We start from the raw sequence: 17,567 nt of genomic DNA on the forward strand, positions 1-17,567 counted from the left end.
GATTCTTGGAAAGAACGGTAGTGGTCAGGCCATGATGAAAATGTTGTTCAGGGTATTCTACTTACTTGTTTTCAGTGAAAGGAAGGCTGAACCCAACGGAGCCACACTTACCACCCTATAGGGTCCCTGAAGTTACAACACAGGGTGGAAGAATAAGTGGCAGCGGCACAAGCCCCCTTAAATATGGTGCTTGGAAGCCCACTACCGAAGGCAGAAGGCAGAGTCAGTGAGGTCCAGTGCAGGCCTGGAAGGATGATATATCTTGTAGAGAAGTCAAAGCAAGGAAGCTCTGAGCCAGCTTGGCTTGTGTTTTTTGTTTTTTTTTTTTTTGCTTTGAAGAACATGAGTCAGCACATGGTTGCTTTCCTTTATAGCTAAATAAACACTTCTTGGACAGATCAAATGAGCCAAGTTATTCTCATTTAGCAAAGTGTTTTATTCAAAAGCTTCTCAGCACCATCTAGTTGTCAGAAAGAATGGATATCATCTTTTCCTGCCTACCCAACCTGCACTCCAGAGGCAGAAGTTAAACCATTTGGCTAGAGCTCCCTCTAATGTTTATAATTCAGATCATGATAATGTTTTTGGTTGTTCTTTTACTCAACTTTCTCTAAGCCTCTATTAAACCTGACTCAAGTAGAGCTGTGCCCCACCATGGTTCAGGAGAATGGGAAGGAATCATGTCAGACTTGATCAACCTCCCATGCTTGTGCTATTAGAGGCACCTAAAATTACCTTGGAAAAATTCAGTTCAGGGCCTGCCATGTAGGAAGCATGCAGTCTTGAGGGCTCCAATCGTAGGGCAATCCCCTCCCCTACCCACTCCACTCTAGGAACAAGGAGCATTAGGTCCATTTTCTCTCCATAAACCTCAGTTGCTCATCTTCTCCTGCTTACTGAAACACAGACACTGAACCAAATCTTTTTGACAGAGTTAAGACAAACAATTACATTTGATTAAAATGCTAAGAGATCCTGAGCTGGTTGGAGATGAAGAGAGTAGAATAATGAAGAGAGTAGAAAGTATGATCTGATCTTTCTCTTTTTTTGTTCCTTTAAGAATATTTTGTTTTAGCACAAAGCACACTTCCCCGAAGAAGTTCCTGGAGGAGACTGGAAAACCAAGAGTCCGACTGTGTTCTGTAAGAACACTCAGTCATCTGCATAACTTTGGCTTAGTCCCTGGATCTGTCCTTTGCAGTTACTTCAGGTCGTATGGGAGGAGGAAAGAATCGGCAGAAATATCACTCTGCCAAGGACCCCATGGGGTCCCAGGCTGGCAGGACAACGGGTTTCTGCTCAAATACCGCTAGCACCTCTTCAGGAACGTGCTTCCTGTCCACCACCACCTCGTAGACATATTCAGAGAACCACTCATCTGTCATGCACAGGTAACCTGGAGAAAAGAACAGAAGCCTCATGAGTTCAGAGAACAAGGGGCAAAAAGCAGAAATCTTATTAATACTATAATGAAGTCTTTTATAAAACTAATATTTGTACATATTTTTTCAGCTTTCTCATCTATAATCTCACCTGCAATTCTGTGAAGCAGACAGGACAGACTTGGCTATATTTTTACCAACCAGAAAACTTTGGCTGTATTTTTACCAACCAGAAAACTGAGGCCCAGAATAACTAAGTGACGTGCCCATGTCACACAGGTGAGGTTCAGAACTGGGCTTTGTACTAAGGCTGACACCAATCCTGTGCCATTCCACTGCCCAGGTAACCTCACTGAAGGTGAGCAGATGAGCTGTACACTACAAGGTAGATGGAAAAAGCTTCCTGTTCATTCAGCCACACCTAGGGGATCAACATCTAGGGTCAGAAGGGCTCCATTCTTATTTAACCCACCTTCTCAGCATCACTGGCTCTTCTCTGCTATAATTTCCTAGAACAACCAGTAAAGGTTCTAGGGGAACCTGCATGGGAACTTTTCATCATTCATCACAGGTACCCATTTATTTTTAGATGATACTGTGTGAGTCAAATGATCACACAATCCTTGCTCTTCTAGGAGGAAATCCATGATGAGCATCAGGCAGAATCCAGACAGACAGCTGCTCAACCTGCCTATCTCAGTAAGGCCCCAGGATCTGTGGGCCTTTCCAGTGGTAGGGGTGTCAAAGAGACACAAATGTACGAATCCAAATTCCCCAGGTTGAAAGCATAGCTGTCAGAAAAAGTATAGTGTCTTCAGGTACCCATCCTAATAACTTGCCTCTTTCCATTAGGAAGATTAACCTGTATCTCAGTTTCTACTAGGGCAACACAAATTCCCCTTCAGGAAAATACTCCCAGTAAACTTAAACGGGGAAAGTGCTTCATCTAAGCCATTGCTAATATAAAGAACAAGATTAAAGTGAGGGATTACAGGGGATGTATTTAAAACAAGAATGGATTACTAGGCCAGGCAGAGAATACAGAACACAAAATTGCATACCTATTCAGGGGCACTGCATGTACACACACACCCAAGACTTACAGGCCCAAGAATAAGAGTAAAAACCTTACCGTATTTGGCAACTGCTATATATGAGGCACTTTAGATCATCACTGCATTTAATTCTTCCAAGAGTCCTTGGATGTAAGTATTATTATGTTTTAAGCCATGGGCCAGAAAGTTAGAGAGCCATTTTTCTCCAAAAGTGTTTGTGTGAATCTAGGTCTATGCTATCTGATCTTCCACTACGAAGGACCAAGAGAAAGGGAGATCTAAGAGGGTTCTCTGGAGCAGGGGTTCTCATACATTTTGGCTCAGGACCCCTTTCACTCTTAAAATCGAGGACCCCAAAAAGTTGTTTATGTGGTTATTTATATCTATTGATATTTATAATGTTACAAATTAAAGTGGAAAAAATTAAAATATTTATGAATTTACTTTAAAAAGCAATTAAGAATATGAATACAAATAATACATTTTTAGGAAAAAACTTTTCTAAAAAAAAAAATTAGAAAAGTGACAATGTTTCACATTTTTACTGTGTTTTATACCTTGATGTCTGGCTTGGTAAAGAGAAGATAGCTCAATTCTTGTATCTGGTTCTACGTTCAATTTGTTGCAATATGTTGTTTTGGAGGAAGTAGATGAGGAAATTCCAGCCTCACACAGTTATGTTGTTGGAAAAGGCAAGACCTTACAGACGCCCTACAAGGGTCCCAGGGACTTGTAACGGTCCCCAGGCCACACTCTGAGAACTGCTGCATGAGAGGCAAGACTGATTTAAATGATTAAAAGATGACATGGTGGTAGGTCTAATTTTGTCAAGCTTCTGTGATGTGACAGAGGATATTATTTAACCTGAAAACACAATTAATTGATTTGGTGAGGTTATTCATACCCAATGCTGCTTTTCACTTTGGAGAGAAGTAAAAGAATTTACCCAGCATGTTTACCCACAAAAGAAAAAGTGCTCAAGTTGGGTCAGGAAACATGTCTTTCTTCTCCCTTGATGAGCCAGTTTCCTGAGCCAGTGCTCCTTCTCTCAATATGAGATATTGGGAAGGAGACACAGACAAATTTTGTAGCCTGTGCTGTGTCTGGTTTCTGTCTTGAAAGTCCCTGGCTTTGCTTGTGTCCAGCAGTCAGGGCCTGGCTCTTACTTACTATCACCTTACACTAGTGTCACTAAGTTCTAGTATCCAAAGCTTGTCAGCTGAAGGGCCAACCAGGACCATTTCTTGCTGCATCTTAATAAGGTTACTCCTGAGAAACTCAGCGTCTGCCTTCCCAAAAAGGAGCCTTCAGCAAACAGGAAACCAGACTACTAGACACTGCACCATTGAGACATTACTCATCTTCTCTAACCATAATGCAGGCTGAATAAACCTTTAGAGTATCTCTGGGCAATGAGGCAGGTGAAAGACAGAGGCAGATTCATGTAATAAAACTCTGTGTCCTTATAACAATACTATCATCACACAATCAAATGAATGTCCAGAGAAAATGGACAATAAGTACATCTCCACTATCTTGTTCCAAAAGCAGGAGATCAGATTAAGTCCTCACAAATTAAAATTCCTATCAATTGTAATCCACTCTTTCAAAGTCCCTGTCAAGAGGACCTGACTTGATTAGTCTCTCTCTTCAGGATATGAGTTCTTTGGGACCCACGAAAACCTCACTGTCTAGGTGGCTGCCAAGTAATTGCACCCTGAGTAGATAATGAACTTATGGCTGCTGTTCCTGTTGACACCGAGTGTCTTGGAGTTTGACTGAGATTAGGATCAGGGTGTCTGAAAGTGAGGGAGCAGGAAAGCACCCACACAGGCAGGATTAATGTGGCCTTTTGGATCTGAGGAAAGTTGCAGCACTTAGCCCTTAAGTACTCTGGCCATTAGAAAACAGCATTGCCCAAGGATAAAGGAAAAGAAAGGAAACAAAACAAAAAAATTGTTCCAGGAATCTAAAGGTTACATTTAGGGAAGCAATAGATAAATGGATAAAGAAAGTCAGCTTTAGGAACTAAGGTGAAATTAAATTTTGTTTAAACATTAATGTCTTGTTTACACGCAATGAGAAAGAAATAACATAAGTTAAGAGTCCTTTAAAGAAACTGGCCATGTTTCTGTATTTTGTAAGAAAAAGAGTAGTATCAGTAAAAGGAAAATTATTTGGGGAGATAGCTCTAAAATGGTTAGACCGAATTCACCCAGAAACAGAATAGCTTTGAATAGTTAGTTTAAGGAAAGGAAGGCCTTTATCAGAGAAAAAGGTTTTCTGAAATCCCACCAGAGACCTAAGATTTAACCTCCCAGACTAGCTTGAGGTGACAAATACATTCTCGTTTGAGTTACAAATATATATTTTTTTGTAATCTTTGTTATATGAAGTATTTTACCTTACTGACAAGCTGCTTGTGGCTAATTACTTTTTTGTCATTTTCAAAAAAGGTGTGTGTGACAAAATCAATCTATCTGTTCTGCTCTCGTGGATCTGCCTGGGAACAGGAACCTAAGGAAGCCAGGCTTCCGAGGCCTCATTAGCTCACTGCCAATCTGTCCCTGATGGAGTTATCTTACGGCTGAAGGAAGGTTCACAAAAAAAGAAAGCAAAAGCCACACTGGCATTTGTCCCAGTATTTAAAATGAAATTAGGAAACTATGTAGCAACATGGAAAAATATTCAAGTGAAAAAAGTAAAGTCTATAAAAATGGTATATACTGTATAATAACTACAGTAAAAATAAACACACAAGGAAAAAAAATGAAAAGAAACAACAAAATGATAGTTTTATGCCATGGGATAGAATGATTTTTTTAACCCCCACAAAATTTCAGAAAAGTTATGTTGCTTTTTGACCCCTTATAATTTACTCAAATAATTCATGCATGGTAAAGAAAATCTTGGAAACACAGAAAGGCAAAAAAGAAAAGGAAAAAGAAGAAAATAAATACAAATTTTCAAACTAACTGCAATCTCACCACCTTGGGAAAAGCCCTGTTACTATTCCACGTAAGTCCTTTGATAAAGTTTCTATATGTAGACTCTATACATAAAAAAGGAGACATTATACATGCTACTTTTCCAATTAATCTCTTCCATATTGATTAAAAAAAATACATCTATCTACTCTATAGTTTTTAGAGATGAATATGCATAACTAAACCAAAATGTATTTAACCAATCTCCTATTGTCGGAATCTGGATTGTTTCATCTTTGGTAACAACATTGTGATAAACATTTTTGAAACTAAATTTTTGCACACATCCTTAATTATCTGTTTAATTTTCTTATGTTCTTCATCATTACTCAGAACATATAATTACAAACTTTCTTTTGGGGTCCCATTTGAACCTTTTTAAAAAATGCGTTTAGCTATTTACAGTTTTCTTTTGTAACCTGCCCATTTTTAATTGTAGTGCTTGCCCAATTTCATCAGGAATTTTCATCAATAATAGTGTACTATATACCTAGATTCACACAGATTCACAGAAAAAATGTTTCCCTATTATATACTTTGCCTTTTAATATAGTTTATACTGTTTTCTAGACAACTAAATATTTTTTATTTTTATAAAGTCAAATCTATCTATCTTCCTTTATAATTTTTAACTGGTATTATTCTGAGCATCATTTTTCTGCTACTATAATGAAAAATAAATTAAAAAAAAATAAGTGATAAGGAAATATCAGAAACATGGTCTTAATGAAAAACCCCACTTAGGCCTTGGCACATTCTAGGCCCCATCTCTGTTCAGAGACAATTTCTGATCAGAGATAATTAAGTAGAGACTATCTGTCAGCCACTTTTTAAGGTATCTTCTGTATGAAGCATGCTGTAATACCTTAAATTTGTAAAGTATATGTTGCAATTGTGCAAAATGATACAACTCCTATGGAACGTAATTTGGCAAGAGGTGGAAAAATTGCAAATGTCATTTGCCCTTTTCTTTCAATGGCATTGCTTAAGGTTGAAGAAAAGCTCCTAGGAAGGAAAGCAGTGCCATTTCTGGGACTTCATCCTACAGATACACTGTATTTACATACCTATAATTTGTATTAATGCACAATAATAGCTAACACTTACACAGCACTTATTATGTGCCAGGAACTGTTCTAACCACTGTTCATATATTAAGTCAGTACAATATTTTTTGTAATAGCAAAAGACTGCAAACAACCCAAAGCCCATTAGTAGGGCACTGGTTAAATAAACTATGGAACATCCAGTCAATGGAAGATAATGAAGCTGAACTGATATGGACACATGCTGAAATGGAAATGCCTCTCAGGCAAGTTGTTAAAAGGCATGAGAGCAAGGTGCAGAGCAGTGCATAGGGTATGCTACCTTTGGTGTTAAAAAAGGGAAAATAATAACTATATATATGTTTGCACTAAAAAACACTGGAAAAATACATCAGAGACAAACAGAAATGGTCACCTAAAAGAAGAGGGGAACAGAGTGGATCGTGACACAGAATGAAACAGATTCCTCTCTATATACCATTTTATATTTTGATTTTGGAACAAAGTAACTTTACTATCTATTAAAAGAATTACACTTTAGAAGATAAAACAAAAATCACTGAAAAACTGTAGGGAGTTTATGCTTCATGATGCAATTTCACATACACGGCACAGGTTTTGATTTTAATCCTCACAACACAGGAGGCAGGCAGGGTGGGTATAGGTTGTTTAAAGTCACACAGCCAGTAAGTGGAAAGCCCACATTCAAACCCAGGTCATCTTAACTTCAAATTTAGAGTCATTTCCATAAGGCTCAGCGTCCTTGAATAGAGCACGCAGGGACAGAGAGATGCCACATGTTTCAAGTGCATGTATTTAGAAGCATGGAGAACAGGATGGGATGGATGTTTAAAAGAGCCAGAGGAAGGAAACCAAAACAGCTGCTTGTAAGCCTGATATTTAGACAATGATCTGAGAAGAAGCTTCTTTTTCCTCCAGAGTAAACATAAAAATCCGGCTATGTGCTAAGGACACATTCATGTTCATGAACCTTTTGCTGATCAAAGAAGGAACACCCTGTGGCTGGATCTTACTTGTGGCCTCTTTCAGAAAGAAGGGCTAGAGAAGGTACCGTCTCTCTGGTATATGTGGAATAGAAAATGTGGTAGGGAGAGAGGATTGTTTTGTTTTGTGGGTTGTACTTTTTAAAACCATCAAACCACAACAAAGTATGGTCAGCAGAAGTATACAGTTCCTGAGCAAGTGGCCCAGACTAAGGAGCCACAAGAAGCCTGTTCCCTTCTGGGCTGAGGAGCAATGGCAACACCAGTCTTGATTCCCCTTTCCCCAGACCAGTGAGCACCATCCAGGCAAGCCTGGAGGCAAGCTCACTTCTGCCAGGATCTCTGATGGGCCCATGGTGGAAAGCACAGATTCAGATGTCATCCCAAGGTGCTTTCCCCCTAAAATTCAATGACCCCCCGCCCCGACTCCAAAACTATCACTATGTGTTTCAGGCAAAGTCTGCTTGTTGACCATTCCTCAAAAGCTCCAAGGATGGCAGGCTACATTGTTTCTTGGCCTCACTCCTCTGACCAGCCCAAAGCATGCACCACATGCCAAAAGCCAGCCTTCCTACACACCCGCTCAACCTGGAAGAATCCCTAAGGAGCCCACCATCTCCCTTACAGTTTATTATTTTGCACTTCTTGTATTTATTTTATGTATATGTTGTTCTAACAGATTATGAACACCATATAGAGTAAGATTTACAGCCTCAATTGTCCCAGCTTCAATTCCTCCATCCACCCCACTGTACTAAGCATTTGAAGGAATTAAGCACTGAAGTGTTGCTGATGTGGATAACATGACTGCTGGGCTTCCACCTCCATCCCTCCTGGAGGTTACAAAAATGGCCTGAAAGTCCAGCCCAAGAGCCTTTTCCCTCGACTCGTTTTCCAACTGCTCTGCTGTACCATTGTTTATACCACCATACTCTCGTAGACATCGTCTAGTCCCTTGGTTTCCGTGGCTCTCTCTCTACCCGTCACCCACTTCATTAACCGCCGCTTCAACATTGTCCTCATCGTCTCCCCACTGAGGGTGGGCTTCCCTGGCTCCTCCTATTTTTCTATCATCTGACTTCTTGGAGAAATCATGCTTTCTCTTGCTTTTCTCGGTCTACTTATCCTTTTCCTTACAGTCCAAGGAGCACACCGTGAATGCCACTCTGTCACATGACAGCCTCTTCCTGTGCCCCAGGTAAGGAAGCATAAATTCCTCTGAGGGTCACAGACATTCAGTCCACCATGGCCTGTACATGGTTCCCTGCATCCCTTCAATAAATGTGAGCTGACGCTACTGCTAATGGTTTTTCCTCAGCACTAGGTTTATTCATTTCCACTGCTTTTTCTCACGAAACTAAGCCCATGTTAAGGATCACCCATTTAATAAACTGGTGATGTAGTACAACAGTCACACTAGGGTCCTAAATTCTTAGCGATCTGATGGGGCAAGTTAGACAGCCATCCTCTAGAAGGGAGGGTTACATGGCCTTATCATCTTCCTCTCTTGCCATCATAGTCTACAGTTAACAGTGATAGCTAATATTTTTGAGTACTTATGTGCTAGGCATTGATCTCACAACAACCCTATGAGGTAGATACAATTATTAACGCTATTTTAATGGGAGGAAACTGAGACTCAGAAAGGCTAAATACCGTGACTAAGATTACACAGCCAGTAAGTCAACTCCTCTCAATAAATTTCCGTTTCCTCACACAAAATATAGGTATAAACCCCATGTTTGCATCCTGAGTTATTCTACCCTGATGCCATGAGGAGAAATAAATACTAATACATTAGCAAACTTTGAATTCTTAGGAAGCAAGGAGCTATGTAACTGCATGTTAATAAGCAGCATATCATTTGAGAAATGCTTTCATTATATTATTTCATTTGATGGCTCTACATAAGACAAACCATCAGACCTCATAAGAAAACAGAATAATTATCCATGTTACTGACAGAAAAATTTGAAATCACAAAGGGTTAAATTACTGTCCATTACAATCAAGATGGTTGACTGTCTCTAGAACTCACCTATTTCTACAATACACCAATATATGAAGGATATGGTGAGCTTTATTACCAGTTTTGGACTATCTTCAAAATCACACATGGGAGTTTGGCTGGTGAGGTGATAAATGGCCACAATCTTGGTTTTTAGGAAGCAGACGTCCAGATATATTCTGAATTGGCCACATAAATTTCTTTTCCGATTCATCTCTAATATGACAAAGTCTCTGAGACCACCAAGAGGTTCACTTTTAGGAGGAAGTCTGGGAATTTTACTAAAATAAAATCAGGAAAAGAGAGGCTCATTTTTAAGAAAAGTTAAAAAAAAGAGAGATAAAAGCAATTTGAAAGTGAAAAACTAATCTTGGTTCAAAATGAAAATTAGGAGACATAGAATTTTTAAAAGATAAAGAACGTAAAACACAGAAAGCAGAATGGTGGTTACCAGGGCTGGGGGGAAGGGGAAGATGGGGAGTTACTGCTTAATGGGTAAGAGTTTCTGTTTGGGATGATGAAAATATTCTGGATATAGATAGTGGTGAAGGTTATACAACATTGTCAATAGACTAAACGTCACAGAATTGTACACTTAATAATAAAGTAATTTTTAAGCTATGTATATCTCACAATAATACATTTTTTTAAAAGTCAAAGAAGTTTCTTTTAGTGAATGTTGCAGAATTGGAAAACAATATTCTCCTCTACCCTCACTTAGAAATTGTGTTACTGAGCATACTGAGAAACCAGACTAAATAAGCATTAAGAATTATGCTATGATAATTCCATGTTCAGAGTTCTGTTCTCAGGCTTTAGAACTGAAATAAAATCTCATGACTAAGTGAACCAATCACAAAGAAGTAAAGCTCCATAATAAGACCGGGAGACCAATCAAGAATTTTATTAATTGACTGTCAAAAACACATTGTTAAATGATGTCTCCAGATCCTTTATACAGTTTTATGTCCTCTCAGCTGCTGGTTTCTGGTTACCAAAGATTATGAATTGTCTCGTTATTTCCATGAGTGGACTAGATGTTACTAGAACAAAGAAGTTGGGAGGAAGCACAGTACAGAGGTTAAGAGAAGAGGTTCTAGCGTCAGGCTGTCTGGGTTACAATTCTGGCTCTATAACTTATTAGCTAGGTGACCTGTAGGCCAATTTGGCTTAAAAATGATGTGCCTGTCAGACAAATTTCTGATTAAGAATGAGAAGAACCAAAAGTTATTTCCCTTGTTTTAAATTCTTCAGTATTTTACAAAATATTTTACTCTAACAAGCCTATCAACTTCTTAAAATGAAAGACAAGTAAGTCCCAAGGTCTGTTCCCTCATCCACTCGTAAAATCCATTTCTGATATGACCCATAAATGAGATACAAAATGCACTGCCAAGTACTTCAAGAAACAGGGGAGAAAAGAAAGCCATGTTGGTGTGCATGTTAGATATACTTCCTATTTTTCATTTTGGCTGACTATAAATACTAGAACTCACCAACATGAAGTAAGCCAACAGATGCAGCAAAGCAAGAACTAATTTCTCTTTTACGTGTCCTCTGGTCAGAAGGAACTTTTGTCCACTTTGTGAAAGTCAGGTTATTCGACTTACTTAATAGCCTCTGGGATCCCAGGAAGAGCTATGAACTTGTCCAAGAGAGGGACCAAAGCCAGGACGGGGCAGTGGGCAAGGGCAGCCTGCCCAGGTATCTCTGCTCTGTTTACCTCAAGCTTGTCTTGTCAACATTGCTTTTTCCAAAACCATTAATCTCAACAGGCAGGAATTCCAAAGAGAACAGTAACAAACTTTAACAATGTTATCTACAGAAATAAAATCCCAGCAATGCTGTTAGGGCTGTCATGTTTCCCAAGAGAGCACAGAGGTCCTGAGAGGTCTTGCCTCAGAAGTGCCAACCAATAGCCACCCCCTCCAGCCCCAGGGATGAGAGACAGGAGGGCTCTGCTGGGGTAAACACACATCACCAACATAACAACACACTACACATTCTCCTAAGGTCAGGCCAAGTGTGCCAATTAAATTAGATCATGTTTTCTTTCCTTCCTTCCTATTAAGTCAGAAAGAACATTACCAACAAACATATGATGATTTATTTTGGCTTTGAATGAACTACTCCCTATTTTCACTCCAGTTCAATTCTTATCTTTTGGCTTTTCTTTGTATAATCTATGCCATTTCACTTATTCAAAAGCAACAGAAAAAGTTTAATCATAATAGATAGCTACAGATTTCACTAGGAAGGATTACAGGCAGATTATAGGGATCAAGATCCCAGTTCTTTCAAAACAATAATGGAATGAGTAAGTCAGCATAAGCAATACTTGTCTCTAGTAGGAGTAAAGAGGTACAACTGAATGGGGCAAAAACAGCAAAGTGGCACAGGATCCTATTTAAAAATAGGAATTTAGGTTCAGAATAATAAAGAAAATAACTCACACTAACAAAACAGAGCATTTCCTCTTTTCTTAAATGGTGTCATTACTATCTACAATGCAGTGACTGCTACAGATAGAAAAATATCAAAAAAAGCAAGCTGATGGATCCAGGCTGGTCTAAACAAACCCATAATTCTAGTCTTCTTCCTAGACACTAAACTCTATGATAACAAACCCAATTACAGGGGCCAGAATTAGACCAGAAATTAAACAGATGCTACAGAGGTTCATCTGAAGCAATAGAAAAACAATTTAACCCAGTATCTTATGTTTTTAAATATGTTACAAAAAAATCAAATCCTTCCAACTTTAAGACAAACTATTGCTTTGCATCCATTTCTTAATTACCACTTATTTACAGATACAACCAAATTATGAGTTGTTTTAAAAAAAAAATCTCTGTAGCTTTGTTGATGTTTAAATTACTCTCTATATGACCCTAAGGTGTATTTGTCTTAAAATGAAATTCATCTTATAAGAAATCACCTATTTAAAAATATGTTGCACTTTAATTCTTAATAGCTAATTTAATAAGCATCCCTGTAATCACAGAACATTAAAGAAATCACAAAAGAGGGGCATGCAACTATCTGATGAGGAACAGAAATGCACCAATAGCACTTGAATTGTTTGTCTATAAAAACCGAGCTGCTGAGTTTCACAGCAGACACAAGGACAGTGGGCCAAAATCTACCAATGATCATTTTCTTGGGAATATGAAAAGGCTTCGAACAACAGATTAAACAGATTAAATGGCCTTCAGACTTTAGCTACTTTATACTGGCCTATGCTGCTCAACTGAAGTACTCAAGTCTGTCAAGTTCAAAACTCAGGTTAATAGGCTCTTCTAAGATAGTAGTTTTCAAAAATCAGTGAGTGAAGCTCCATCTTCTCACTTCCAAACTCCTCCACCACCTTTTATACCCTTAGAAATCCTAGGGGTCTGGGAATCCTGGTTTCAAAACCACTATTCTAAACATAGAGGGAGGTAACAGGCAAAGAGTTGCTTAGATCCCCAGTTTCTTTTTCTTTTCTTTCATTTTTTCCATTTGTTATCATTGTGGTTGTTTTTAAAGAAAATGGTTAGTTGGTTCCTGCTTGGGTGAGAAATATGATGAAGCTTGATTCTAAGGGTCTGGGTATCTCACTTCTTGGGCTTCCCTACTACTTCCTCCCAGCTTTCTAACTCATCTAGAAAGCTATGGTTAATGTTTTCCTCAGCCAGTATCCACTGGTTGGAAGTAAGAAATATGGATCTGTGAAAGCTGGATGATTACATGCCCACAAAACACCACCACTTTTTAGCACACATGTACATCACCTGATCATGTGCATATATACTCCACGGTGGTTGCCACTTTTGGTTTAAAACCTTGAAAATAAAAGCATAAAAGTTCTTTTAAAAGGCTTTCATTTACTATTAAAAACAGTCTCAAGAAAAGGATTCTGGGAAGGTGGCACAGTAGGAAGCTCCAGAATTACTCTCTCTACCAGAACAACTATTGAATTGGCAGAACTGTCCAAATCACCTATCTGGAAACTCTGGAGTCTGGTGAAACACTGTGCAGCATCCGGGGAAGAGCTGGAGGAAGAGGATGGTAAATTGCAGTGAATATTAGTGAATTTCACCCTCTGTACAGTAGCTACCACACCCTACTCCCCTAACAAAGGGCCGGTAGCCCAGGCAGCCCAGGCTCCTGGTACAGCTTGCTGGTGCCAGGGTGAACTATAAGGACCTAGTCCTCCCAAATCCAGGGGTGTGTGGTCTGATTGCTGATCACAGCTTTTGATCAGCTACTTCAGATTGCTGGGAGGCCAGCTCCGAGCACAGTGAATGTTCCAACCTCCCTCAGGCAAAAGTGGCAGAAAAGTCTTAAAGAGGCAGTACCTTTTTTTCCCCTCTCTCTTTTCTCTTTCCATTCCCCATCTGGAGGCAAAAATAGTGTGGAAAAGTCACAAACTGATGGCTCAAGCCCTGAACAATAATAACAACAAAACCTAGCAATCCCAGAGAAGTGGGAGAACTAGATTTCCAGAGTTACAACAACAAAATCCTCAGAATGTCCAGTTCTCAACAAAAAATTACAAAAACACCAAGAAACAAGAAAGTACAGCACCTTTATAGGGGGAAAAAAAAAAAAAGGATTTGCCAGAAACCATCCCTGAGAAGCTCAACTATTAGAACTATTAGTCAAAGACATTAAATCAACTGTCTTAAATATGTTCAATAAGCTACAAGAACTCATACACAAAGAACTAAAGGAAATTAGAAATCACTGTCTGAAAAAAAATAAAGACATGGAAATTATGGATGGATTCAGCAGCAGATTTGAAGCAGCAGCAGAAAGAATCAGCGAATTAGACAAGATCATTGAACTTATCCAGTGTGAGGAGCAAAAAGAAAAAATACTGAAGAAAAATGAAGAGCCTGAAGGACCTGTGGGACACCATCAAGAGTACCATCATGTACGTCATCGGAGTCCCAGAAGGACAAGACAGGGAGAGAAAGGGGCAGGTAAAGTATTTGAATAAACAGTTCCTGAAAACATCACCAATCTGATGAAGGATATGAGTATTCACATCCAGGAAGCTCAATGAATTCCAAGCAGGACAGACTCAAAGAGATCTATACCAAGATACATTATAGTGAAAATGTCAAAATCCAAAGAAAAAGAGGGCATTTTGAATGCAGCAAGAGATAAGTGACTTGTCACATACAAAGGATTCTCAGTAAGATTAACAGCAGGTTTCTCACCAAAAACCAAGAAGGCCAGAAGACAGAAGAGGATGGCATATTTAAAATATTTAAGGAAAAAACTGTCAACCAAGAATTCTATATCCAGTACAATTATCTTTCAAAAATGAAGGAGAGACAGAGAAAACATGGTGGCATAGAGAGAAGTGGAAAACTGTTAGTCCCCCCAAGAACAATTCATAAATGACCAAAAAACTAGTAAATAACCAGGAATAACTGCGGGGAGACAAACGTGATTGCCCACTCATCATCCACCAACCTGAATTGGGAGGAATGCCCGAGATCACAGTATAAAATCTGTAAGTAAAACTGCGGACCTGCGCTGAGAGCCGAGAGCCCCTCCCTCACAGATACTGAATATTTCCTCCTTTTGTGACCTGAACCTGTTCTCATCTGGGAAAACCTGACTGGGGTGGCCTAGGAGGTCAGATGCCTAGACAACAGAAAACTACAACCTACACTAACAAAAACGAAGCTATGACCCACTCAAAGGAACAAACATACACTTCAACTGAGATACAGGAATTTAAACAACTAATGCTAAATCAATTCAAAAACTTTAGAGAATATTTCACAAAAGAGATAGAGGCTGTAAAGAAAACACTGAGCATATATACAGCAGAAATTGAAAGTTCAAAAAAACAACTAGTAGAATCTAAGGAAATGAAAGGCACAACACAAGAGATGAAAGACACAATGGAAACATACAACAGCAGACATCAAGAGGCAGAAGAAAACACTCAAGAACTGGAGAACAAAACACCTGAAAGCCTACACGCAAAGGAGCAGATGGAGAAAAGAATGAAAAAATATGAGCAACATCTCTGGGAACTTAAAGATGAAACAAAATACAAGAATCTACATATCACTGGTATCCCAGAAGGAGAAGAGAAGGGAAAAGGGGTAGAGGCAATAATAGAGGAACTAATCAATGAAAATTTCCCATCTCTTACGAAAGACATAAAATCACAGATCCAAGAAGCGCAGCGTACTCCGAACAGAATATATCTGAATAGGCCTATGCCAAGACACTTAATAATCAGATTATCAAATGTCAAAGACAAAAAGAGAATCCTGAAAGCAGCAAGAGAAAAGTGATCCATCACATACAAAGGAAGCGTAATAAGACTATGTGCAGATCTCTCAGCAGAAATCATGGAGGCAAGAAGGAAGTGGTGTTATATATTTAAGGCACTGAAAGAGAAAAACCTCCAACCAAGAATCCTATATCCAGCAAAGCTGTCTTTCAAATATGAGGGAGAGTTCAAAATATTTTCTGACAAACAGACAATGAGAGACTTTGTGAACAAGACACTGGCCCTACAGGAATTACTAAAGGGAGCAATGCAGAGTGATAGGAGAAGACAGGAGTGTGTGGTTCAGAATACAATTTTGGGAGATGGTAGCACAGCAATGTAAGTACACTGAACAAAGATAGCTATGTATACGGTTGAGAGAGGAAGGTTGGGAGCATGTGAGACACCAGAAGAAAGGAGGAAAGATGAAGAATGGGACTGTGTAACTTGGTGAAATCTAGTGTTCAACAATTGTGATAAAATGTACAAATATGTTCTTTTACGAGGGCAACAAGAAAATGTCAACCTTGCAAGGTGTTAAAAATGGGGAGGCATTGGGGGAGGGATGCAATCAATGTAAACTAGAGACTGTAACTAACAGAATCATTGTATTATGCTTCCTTTAATGTGACAAAGGTGATATACCAAGGTAAATGCAGATAAGAAGGGGGGATAGGGGAGGCATGATAGACACTTGACATTGGTGGTGTTGTCTGACTCCTTACCCTACTTTGATTTAAGATTACTTTCCCTTTTGCTACTTCCTAGCTGTCATTTTTTTCCTCTTTCTTTTCCCTCTCTACCTTCTTTGATGCTCCCTCCTGCCTTGTGGAAGAAATGTAGATGTCCTTATATAGATAGTGGTGAAGGTGGTGAACGCATAAATATGTTACCATACAGAGAACCATCAACTGTTTACTTAGGATGGAATGTATGGGGTGTGAACAAAACCATCTTAAAAAAAATGGGTTGATGTCAAAACCCCAAGGGCAATATACTGAGTGAAATAAGCCAGACACATATGGACAAATATTGCAGGGTCTCACTGATAAGAACTAATTATAATATGTAAATGCATAGACATGAAATACAAGGTACCAAGATATAGGATGAGGCTTAAGAATGGGGAGTGGTTGCTTAGTATGAGCAGAATGTTCAACTAGGACGAACTTAAATGTTTGGAAATAAACAGAGGTGTAGGTAGTAAGATGTGAGAATAATTAACAGTGCTGAATGGCTTGTGAATGAGGTGGAAAGGGGAAGCTCAGAGTCATATATGTCACCAGAAGGAAAGTTGGAGGTCAAAAGATGGGAATGTATAAAACTGAATCCTATGGTGGGTAATGTCCATGATTAACTGTACAAATACTAGAAAACTCTTCCATGAACCAGAACAAATGTATGACAATACAACTAGAAGTTAACAATAGAGGGACATATAGAGAAGAAATATATACCTATTGCAAACTATATACTACAGTTCATAGTATTTCAACATTCTTTCATAAACAGTAACAAATGTACTATACCAACACTATGAGTCAGTAATTGAGGGGGGTTGGTTAGGGATATGGAAGGATTCGAGTTTCCTTTTCCTTTTTTTTTCCCCCTCATCTTTCACTTTATTTCTGGCCTGAAGTAATGAAAAGTTTCTAAAAATTGAACAAAAATTAAGTGTGGTGATGGATGCACAGCTGTAAGAGGGTACCAGGGGTAACTGATTGTACACTTTGGATCTCTGGATAATTGTATGGTATTTGAACAATCCCAATAAAAATTAAAAAAAAAAAAAAAATGAAGGA

The 17,567-nt window shown here is 38.8% G+C and overlaps 1 protein-coding gene across 3 annotated transcripts in view; it reads right to left on the reverse strand.

Annotated features, from left to right (window-relative positions):
• Nucleotides 1-415: 415 nt before the first annotated feature.
• Nucleotides 416-17,567, reverse strand: part of BLMH (bleomycin hydrolase) — a 58,830-nt gene continuing 41,678 nt past the window's right edge. For 2 of the 3 annotated variants that reach the window (XM_037810027.1, XM_037810028.1), the window contains one exon: nt 1,245-1,396. In XM_037810027.1, coding sequence (XP_037665955.1) covers nt 1,245-1,396 — 152 coding nt within the window. Of the gene's footprint in view, nt 1,397-17,567 lie in introns of all 3 variants that reach the window. The other variant, XM_037810026.1, reaches the window with a different exon arrangement.

Source organism: Choloepus didactylus, chromosome 18 (genome assembly GCF_015220235.1).
Source record: "Choloepus didactylus isolate mChoDid1 chromosome 18, mChoDid1.pri, whole genome shotgun sequence".
NCBI lineage: Eukaryota > Metazoa > Chordata > Mammalia > Pilosa > Megalonychidae > Choloepus > Choloepus didactylus.